Below are 10,362 nucleotides of genomic sequence, written 5' to 3' on the forward strand. Positions count from 1 at the left end.
GCCAATATTGTACAAATTCATTTTACTTATTTAACATTATTTAAACGAATAAAAACGTATAAAATTATACATCTTTTGTTATTTATTAATTGACTAGCTCTGCTTCATCTGGCATTGGAAAGATGCCCTCTTTGAACATTCTTTGCCACTCACTCCCGTTTGGATATGCGAACATTTCCAATGTTTCTGGAAGAAATTGTGTGCTGTATCCTGGATTCTGTAATAAAGACAAATCTATATAAATAAAAATGAATTGATTTTCGTCAGTCTGATTAAAACTCGAGAACGGCTGGGCCGATTGAGCTGATTTTGGTGTTAAAATGTTTGTCGTAGTCCAGGGTAGGTCTAAACGGTGAGAAAATAAGGAAAAATTTGCTTATTTATTGCCTTTAAGGCGGAACAGAGTTCGCCGGGTCAGCTAGTAACGAATAAAATTAATATACTGATTGTAAGTCTTGGCTAAACAATTGCAATTCGCAATGATAGAAAGTTGCGGTATAAAATACCGGAGTAAAATCACCGTGTTCTACCTTCGGCCGTTGGGGCAGAAAAGTTCTCAAGTGATGGCCACGTAATGTAGGCAGGTTTCCTACCATTCGGTAGACCGTTGATCTAGTGAAGGTCGCGAGAAGCACCTGGATGCGGGCAGCATAGGACCGATCGTTGTGGAAATTCTTGGGGAAGTTTTTTAACAGCAATGTAATAAAAACGAGAATGAACGCAAGCCTACCTTCGGAGCCAAATATCTTGCGTTCTCAACGACACACGGGTCGTAGAAGTGCTCGTGCTGCTGGTCCACGTATTCTATAAGGCGGCCGTCAAGGAGCCCCGATAGGCTCGCGTAGTCCCAGAACTGTAGGTGTTGCACCATCTCGCACAGGCCCACGCCGCCCGCGTGCGGGCACACTTTCACTGTTAACGAGAATAATACATATTCTCGTCATAATAATATAAGGATCATGAAACATTTGATTTTTCAAAGAAAAAAAAAATATTATTTCGTAGAACTGATGACCGTTGGGGCAGAAAAGTTCGGAAATGGCGATTACAGACTGGAAAATATAACGCATTATGCAGGGAAGCCTCTTCTCGGTGCACCGATGATCTACTGGTGTAAGTTGCGAGAAGCTCTTGGATGCGGGCAGCGCAAGATCGATCGTTATAGAAATCGGTGAGAGACCTTTGTCTAGTAAATTATTAAGTCAGCTAATGTACGGCATTAGCTTGGAAACAGAAAAGTAGGGAACCTTTCTCTAACCTATTGTGGAAAAAATATAGTCGCTCTACGTCATAAAAAGTTTGTAATTTATCCTGAAAGCAGAGGCGGCGTAAGGCGTAGGCGACGTGGGCCACCGCCTACGGCCTCGCGGTACAAGGGGCCTCGCGCATCAAAAATTTTGAAAAAATGTATACAAGGTGGAGATGACAATATCATAATACGAACATTGACTATTAAATATAAATTCTTGGTAGCTAAAACAATGTAGATATATATATTTTTTTCCAAACAAATTCAGCCATAATCAGACACAAAATTAAGCAACAACACAGTTTTAAGTGACGAACATTATTCTTTGGCGCAATATTCCTTTAAAAATAATCACTGAATCAAGAAATCAGAAACTGTCAATGTATAGTATAGACCTTTGACCCTTTTTTTTATTATTTCATAAAATCCGTCTTCAGGTCGCCAGTGTCGCCACAGAACAAGGCCTCGCGAAATCTGTCTTGCCCACATCAAATTTAGGTCTTGCCCCGCCTCTGCCTGAAAGTAATTAAAATATTAATTCATACCTTTAAATTTCTCCGCCATAAGATAGACAGCGAGTATCTCGTTGATACCGCCGATACGCGCCGAGTCGATCTGGCAGAACTGCATGCCGCCGCTCTGCAGGAACTGCTTGAACATCACGCGGTTGGCGCACATCTCGCCCGTAGCCACGCCGATGCCGAACGGTCTGGGGAAGGTTTGGAGTTTAGTTGGAGGCCACTAATATAATACCATCTATTCTAAACTAGTCTAGAATAGATTCTATAGCGCTATTCTTTCATTCTTAGCATAGCTCTAGAGTTTTTCGCATGTCCTTTTTATGTCGCAAAATACTCGTAACACACAGAGTCGAATCCATCTCGATCGCGCGCGCTTGTCACCAGTTTCACGTCTCGTTAACACCTATTCATTCGTGATCGGCTGTACAGGCCACAGATATGGATTAGAGATTCCATATCTGTGGTACAGGCTGTACTAAAGTGAACTAAAAGACCTATTTGAACGACCAAGACGGAATAGTTCGTTCTCGTTCACATAAAGGAATTGCTTCCTATTAGTACATAGTACATGTACTACACAAGCCTAACATTGCCGTTTCTGTGGGTCACCCACAGATGGGCACGGGTAAATGTTACAAACTCACATGAGCTACCGTTCCCAACTACTAAAACATGATTTCGCTTTAAAAATCCTAAAAAAATGAAGTTCAACGTACTCCAGCGCCTTCGATATCGCAGCATGCCCCAGCACGTCATCCGGCGACGTGGGCTCCTCGATCCACATCGGCCGCAGCGGCGCCAGCCGCGTCATCCACGCGATGGCTTCGTCCACGCTCCACGCTTGGTTCGCGTCCACCATCTACAAAATGCCGTAGACTTAACGTAAGTATGCATAGGATGATAAGAAAGGCATCTGAAATCTAAAATAGATAAAAACAAGAAACCGAGGCTGATTTTAGTGTCACGCGGACCGTCCGGTGCGGACCCGCTCCGCACGGCCAATCTGTATGAACTTCTAGGGAGCGTTTTAGAGTAATGCGGTCCGGAGGAACCGCTCTGCTCACTAGCAGTTCATACAGATCGGCTGTGCGGAGCGATCCGCACTGACAGTCCGCGTGACAATAAAACCAGCCTGAGTGACTGTTATAAGCACAGCCCAAACTGCTGGGTCTAGTAGAAATTCCTGCCGAATTTTCCCGTAGTAGAGTTGAACTCTTCGATATGAGGTACTGAATGGGTTTGATTCTCTGATGGGATACACTACTTATCTGTTAAAGAGTTTGCTAAACAAACTTTTCTTCCAGTTTGTTAATGACGTTCAGGCTTCAATGAAAATTATTGTTCGAAAATAACTTGTTATAAATCCACGGCACGACGCAGAACGTATTATGTATCATGCTTTTAAAATAAAGATGCACTTACCAGGTAATTGTGGTCTCCTATGGTTTTACGAACCACACTACATCTTCGAAGATCGTCCTCAATACTTGTGCCAACTTTAACTTTGAAATGTGTAAAGCCTAATTTCAAATATTTCTTGCATAGCTCCTCGACTAGTTCGTCGCTGTAGCCCATCCATCCTGAAAAATGTTGAAGCCATTTAGGTAGGTAAGTACTATGCGAAGTTATCCTATTTTTTAAGAAACGTGGAAAATACCTATTTGGTGCGATTTTCTAATATAATTAAATATGTGTAGTCAATAAAGTAGCGCTGTATGTTTGTGTTGACCTTACCGACTTGCGTAGTGTATGCGGGATAGCCATTTTGAAGCAAATATTGAATTCTGTCTTCTTTGCCTTTACGCTTATTTTTCAACAGACGGACAGCTTCATCTTTGGTGATAACCTCTGTTATGTAACGGAAATCTATAGTGGACACCAGCTCCTGATAGACATGAAACATGTTTATGTTATCAAGGAAATAATAATAATAAAACACCTTAGGATGTATAAAACATCGCTGAAATATTCTGAATTTTATCTGTATCAATAGTATCAATCTAAACACGCAACTATGATGAAGAATAGAATTGATTTAAGAATAAGAAATATGTATTACTTCGGGTTCCATGTCCACAAGTAATCTCCAAAGGGGTTTGTTCTCGATCCTCGCCCAAAGGTCCCACAGAGAGTTCAAAATGGCCGCCACAGCCAAATGGATTACCCCTTTCTCGGGACCTATCTGTAAAAAGTAGTAAAAGCTAAATAACTGACCTATTGTGATTGTGAGTACTTCAATACGATGCTAACAGTTGCGGGTTCCAATCCCATGACGGTCATGTTTTTAACGGATACGGGTTACTAGAGTTAGCCCAAGACTTGAGTTTTTTCCTAATGATTTGATTGTAATTAAGTCACAGAACAATAGAAGAGATGTATTGTTAGGTCCACTGCTGAACCCGACTCTCGATAAATTCTACAACTTACCCATCTCATTTGCGAGTCATTGGTGATGACGCGCCAGAATCCGGCGAAGTCAGCGAAGATATCTGCGGCGTTCTTGCCCAGCACGAACTTCTTCAAGGTCCTGACGGTGAGCACCACCACCTCAGTCCCGCTGCCACAAGTGAAAGTGAGTCCGAAGCCCTGGCGGCCATTTTCCGTGCGCGTCGTGACATAGGCACACGAGTAGTTAGGATTCGTATGCTAGAAATGTAGGTATTCAAAGGTAGTTAAGTAATTTACCTAATAATTAGCGCCAAATAACACTAATGTAGGTAATTTTCTGTGTTAAGGTCGATTATTTCAGAATTTTCAGGCATATTACTTATCTGCCGTACCACATTGATTGTGGCATTTGTGGATTAGTTTAGTTAGGGCTCTACATAAATGAGATTTATGATATTTTTTTATACACTGTGAGCCATTATGGCACGGTATTATGGTCTCATCTTGGCATGAAATTGAATCGAGTTTTGAGTTATTTTCATGTTCTCGAAGTACTTTCTTAAATAAGGAAGAAACTACAATCAAAGTAGGTATTTAAAAAAACGCCATGTGACATGAAAATAATTTTAAAAATGTTTTTTCACAGGCCGAACAGGAATAGAACCTGGGACCAACTGGCGAATGAGTCATTATCCCCGGTTCAAATGGATTAATGCTATAGCGATTAGCGTGTCAATTAATTAACTATTTAGATAATATAATTACTGAGTAGGAAAGTACTAAATAACTATAATCCAATTGACGTTTGATCAGTTCGATACAATTTTAGAAGTCGCAAACAATAGTTTACCTTGAATTTTCGTCATAGTAATTCAGTTCTTCGCATCACAGCGAGATTTTTGTAGCAGGCGTAGGTAAATGAATTTGATGTCATAATTAGTATGGTAATTGGACTAATTGGGTACACATAGGGTTTCTGATTTCTCGACCTATTTTTTTTTCTCGAGTTTCGAGAATTCTCGAAGCCTAAGTCTCGAGTTTTCTCGGGTCTCGAGTCTTTTAATAAAAACTGCCGAAATCGGTTGAAATTATTAATTATATTAGAATTTAGTACCACTTATTTTGGTAAGGAAAAAAACAAAAAATAAAATCTTCTTTCATAATTAATATTTACTAATAATCATAACAAAAGTCATATAGTCGCGTGTACTTTAAGGATAAATAACAATAAAAATCTGGAGCTACAATTGAATCACTTGTTTTCTAAAGAACACAAGTCCAAATAGCAAAAATACGATAAATAAATAAATACATTTTCAATTTTTTTTTACTTTAGTCGATACTACGCTTCCACGCAATCTATGCACATGTCGTGGCAGCTTTTAATTAAGGCTACACTATAAACACGTATTGTTTTCAATGTTTTTTCCAGTTAATTGTGTATGTCTTGTTAGCTGTCCTTAAATAAATAAATAAATAGTTTTTTTTTATGAACAAAAGAAACTTCATTTCATACAGATAACGACTTGAATAAACTTTACGAGGAGGCACGAGTAGGTACCTAACCCAACGTCCGTTAGGTAAGGTAACTGTCTAGTTAACAATTTTTTCAGTCAGATTAAACAAACATAATAAATATAGCATACTCATTGGTGAACATTATTACTTAGTTTCGATTGAGATCATTACTTGCAAATCAAATCAGTTAAAAAAAGAAAGACTAGGCCAGTCTTAAAGCAACGTTGACCTATTAAATAGTAAAAAACTTACTTTTGTCTAAGAAAATAGGCTTTCAAGAATATTAAAGCTTCAAAATCGAAACTCGAGAATTCTCGAGCTCTGGGAATTTTTTTCTCGTCTCGAATGAAGCCAAATTTCTCGAGTTTTCTCGAGTTCGAGAAAGCTCGAGCAGAAACCCTAGGTACACAGAAGAAATAATGATATAGTTCAATGAATTAATTAAGTAAGTTATGACAAAATATTACATACCAAAGCATCTGATCCATGACCCCCGAGAGAGGTCGGGAATCGAACGTCTTTAACGTCAATGTCGACTATTTTTAGTCCTTTCCTATCAGGCACAGGCATTTTCTTAGGTTTTCAGACAATCGGGAGTTAGGTAAGGCTGCCACGACTCACGCCGAACGACTGATAGTAACAACATTATAGAATAAACACAGTTGCGACAGTTCATTATTATAACACGATAACACTATTATAATGTAAATACTTACTTAACTTCATCCTATATCTATTTTTCTTTTTCTTCAAGTTAAATACTGTTTGTTGTTATGCAAGCACAAAACAACATAATTCAACATTATTGTTTTACTAATATTGTTGACCTTGAGACCGCTTGGTAGCTTGATAAGAGATTGCAAGCGTGAGGTTAACGTTCACATAATAATGCCGTCAAGTTTTGTGAATGAAAGATAATTAAATTAAAAGACTATGTAACTAGTATATTAAAAATACTTGTTTTATTTAAAATAATACAATATTATAAAATGTTTTCTATAAGGGGTTATTGATAAAATATATTATTGATAGGTATTTATAAAAGTAAGTACAGTGGGCCACAGTTCCAGCTACCCATTTCCGTTTTTTCTCTCGCTCTCATCAAATGGTGATTCTTTGCGGTAGAACGAGACGACATGGCAGAAATGGTTAGCTGGAACTGTGGCCAATAGTACCTACATAAAATCTGAAATTAATTGCACAATAGTTGGTAGGGAAATAAAAATAACATTCATAAAACAACACCATTAGAAAAGTTTTCACAGTAAAAAATTATAGAACAGCAAGTTAAGTTTTTATCACAATATAAGTATTGTTTTATAATTAAGAAACAGGTTTCAAAATTAATCAAAAATAAATATTTAATTACTTTTGTTTTCAATTTACATACTAGTTATTGAGCAAAAATTTTCTCTCAGTAAAAATTTCTTAAAATCTCAATTGGTCAGTAACAATAACTGCTTTGCAGCAAAATACAATTTTTCTTAACACTTAGCACCTAAATAAACATTAAACACTAAAATCACGTAAATCTTTTAAAATGCTTGTGCAAATAAGCTCTTTATAAAAATAGAGCCTTTCCTTCTATTTAAATGTTTTTCTACTTTTTTTAATACTTAGAATAAAATCTCGTACTATTCTATAAACTAGACTATAAATTTACAACTCACAAGTAAGAGTTATTTTTTGTTTTCCTTGTAAATGATAGAGAGCTCTCTGACGATTTGCCTCTCTCCCTCGTCCCAGAGAAGAGAAGCAAGGCGGCCGAGAGAGCCGTCGTCATCGTTATCCACCCAGTCTTTTAACAATTTGTAGCGAGCCTGTTAAACAAGAACGGAATATTACAAATTCGTCCAGTTTAATTTCTTAAGCTTAGCCTAGGCGCAGACCACCGATTTTTAGTTGGCCGATTATACAATTTTAATTTGTATAATCGGCCGATAGCAAATCGGTGTAATGTGCGCACTTTCATACATCTCCATACTGATTAACAACCCAACCCAACTATCGGCCAACTAAAAATCGGTGGTCTGTGCCTAGGCTTATTATTCGAAAAAGCATGTATTAATGAACTCACCTCTGTAATTCCTTTCTCCATTTGAAGAGTGTCAATACGCCCAATCAAATAACCTAAACTACCAAAGAAAGATTTCCAGTTTGTACCTAAATTCTTTGAAATAAAGTCAATATACTTATGTGTCGGCTGAAACAAAAATTACAATGAATTTATATGTGAACTCATCAGTGGCNTTAATAATACAAATAATAATATTTAGACAATTCAGCTAAAAAATCATTTTATCATTTTAGGCAGTTGATTGAATGTATATTTTTTATCTGATTACCTCAATTTTTGATTCCATAAGAAGAATAATTAAATTATCTTTTTCAATGTTGTCTCCTGTATACCCCTTCTTTTCAGACTTTTCAGTATTTCCATTAGTTGCAGACATATAATATGTATAGTTGCTGCCAAACTGGACACCAGTTGCATTGACAACATTGAAAACCGTACCAGTAGCTGTAATTTACAAGTTTTCCATTGTATTTATTTTATAGATTTAATTTTTTAGGGACTAATAAGTAATTTTTGACTATACCTAACCATTAAAACCCAATACCCGATAATATACTCAACTCACAGGACTTACATAATCGCAAACTGATGAAAAACAGAATACAGATAAAAAAGGACAATAAAAAATATAAAATAGTGAAATCCATAGATGAAAATAGGTTATTGTAACAATTTAATATCAGTAATTTTCAATTCTAGGAAATAATTTCTAGCCATTGCCTATCTTTTGAACAGATAAGAGTGCATTAAATGATAATAGGCAATAACTCCAACAGTTAGGTAGGTTAAAGTAAGAATTACCATTTATAAAAAGTATGGGATATTGTAATATACTACATAATAACACATAATTGCTACGTACCTTGAGTGTTTACAGAACTAAAACTGCCTCGTTTGTCATGATCTTCTGGCTTTGGATCCTTATGGTCATCTTTACCCTTCTTTGATTTAAAAGGGGATCTAAATTTAGTTTTTTTCTCCGTTTTGATAAAGTCATCTTCTTCAAAAATTATCTCTTCATGTTCATCTTCGTTTTCAACGGGTTCTTTACTGTCTTCGGTGGTAATATTAGGTTTAGCGCCCCTTGATTCCGTATCTTCAGCAGGTCGAGGTGGTTTAGGAACAGCATCAGATTTTAAAGAACGGAACAGCTCAAATATTCTACTGCCAACACTTGCCATATTGAGGATGATGGAAATACTGAAATAAAAGCATTAACTGCAACAATGGAACTACTTCAACAAAGAAAACTGGAAGTAACCTTGAAAGATTACGTACATAATCGAAGTTAAACAAGTTTTTAAGCTTACCTTAAAATTTAATGAAGAATGTGAAGGTATGTTATGTCTTAATATTTCTTAGGTTCTTTTAGGTACAGCTGTAAACACATAGGTAGGAAGGGGGAAANGGGGAAAATTGAATTTACGAAATTGAGTCACGATTTCGCAAAAAATACCCGTTCTTGACAAGTGACAACAACAAACAACATTTGACAGCTGTGAGCTGTCAATGATAAAAAATGGTTATCCATTTTACGCAAATTAAATTATCATATGCATTTTACTATTAATTGTATGAACTTACGAATTTAAAAGTTAGAATATTGGATTAAAATCAAATTAGAGTGCATAATCTATCTATCTATTTAAATAAAAATGAATTGATGTTCGTTAGTCTGATTAAAACTCGAGAACGGCTGGGCCGATTGAGCTGATTTTGGTTTTAAAATGTTTGTCGTAGTCCAGGGCAGGGCAGCAAATAAATTCTGTGACAGACAAAATTCCACGCGGGCGAAGCCGCGGGCGGAAAGCTAGTGAAAAATACATTTTATTTCAAATAGCGACTTCTAATTAACGCAAAAATTCAAATCCTTTTATCCGTTTCAATCCGTTTAGCCACTTGAGCAACCAGTATTATGAATTTTTCTTTTTCCTGAGTTGTAGATTTATTAATCTAAGATAGTAGGATATTCTTATGGACAAAGTCCGCAAACTCTATTGAAATTACTCGCACACTATTCCACGCCTATTTTATAAGCCTGACCAGGAACATAAAAACCCTGGCATAGAGGCGCGTCAATTGCATTAATAGTGCAACACTGAGTACAGTCGTACCTGTGTTAAATTAATAGGCTAACTTTATGTATCAGGATTTAGGATTACGGGCTAATTTGATATTTTCATAAATTAACGAAAAAATATAATTATATGTAACCTGGTTTAAATAAATTAAATGAAACCATCAATCGAGCTAGTAGGATTTATTTTATTTTTCATCAATAATCAAATTCAGAACTTGAATATTCAACTACAATGTCTGCTCATGAACGGTTCAAACTCGGTACTTCTTTCCCAATTCCATAAAATTCAACACTTAGAAAGTGACAAAAAAATTAAAATAGGTTGTTAAAACAAACCACAGCTAATTTTCATAGTGGACTGTACTATACGATAAACATGTCAGTCAATTTGACAATCTTTGTCGGAAACATTATTCAATGAAAATATTGTCCGAACCCTTAGTAAGGTAAGTGCCCCCTACTTCGGTATATTAAGGCTCTTACGACTTTAACATTTTATTTAAAAATAACCAAGCATGATATCAGTATG

General features: G+C 36.4%; 2 protein-coding genes across 2 annotated transcripts; both read right to left on the reverse strand.

The window, feature by feature from the left end:
* Positions 1-16: 16 nt before the first annotated feature.
* Positions 17-6,567, reverse strand: LOC114351743 (mitochondrial enolase superfamily member 1). Its single transcript, XM_028303045.1, has 9 exons — positions 6,148-6,567; positions 4,198-4,416; positions 3,830-3,952; positions 3,505-3,655; positions 3,193-3,350; positions 2,487-2,629; positions 1,795-1,958; positions 731-912; positions 17-217 (listed from the first exon to the last, which is right to left on the reverse strand). Exons 1-9 carry the CDS (start codon positions 6,244-6,246, stop codon positions 86-88), a joined length of 1,371 nt encoding a protein of 456 aa, XP_028158846.1. The 5' UTR covers positions 6,247-6,567; the 3' UTR covers positions 17-85.
* A 499-nt stretch (positions 6,568-7,066) lies between these two features.
* On the reverse strand, positions 7,067-9,221 carry imd (death domain-containing immune deficiency protein). The gene is made up of 5 exons (XM_028303049.1): positions 9,064-9,221; positions 8,616-8,953; positions 8,022-8,197; positions 7,754-7,879; positions 7,067-7,496 (listed from the first exon to the last, which is right to left on the reverse strand). Exons 2-5 carry the CDS (start codon positions 8,932-8,934, stop codon positions 7,356-7,358), a joined length of 762 nt encoding a protein of 253 aa, XP_028158850.1. The 5' UTR covers positions 8,935-8,953; positions 9,064-9,221; the 3' UTR covers positions 7,067-7,355.
* Between the last annotated feature and the right edge of the window lie 1,141 nt (positions 9,222-10,362).

The sequence above is a fragment of the Ostrinia furnacalis genome, unplaced genomic scaffold, assembly GCF_004193835.3.
Source record: "Ostrinia furnacalis isolate ACB-3 unplaced genomic scaffold, ASM419383v2 OfSCF1172, whole genome shotgun sequence".
In the NCBI taxonomy this organism is placed as follows: Eukaryota; Metazoa; Arthropoda; class Insecta; order Lepidoptera; family Crambidae; genus Ostrinia; species Ostrinia furnacalis.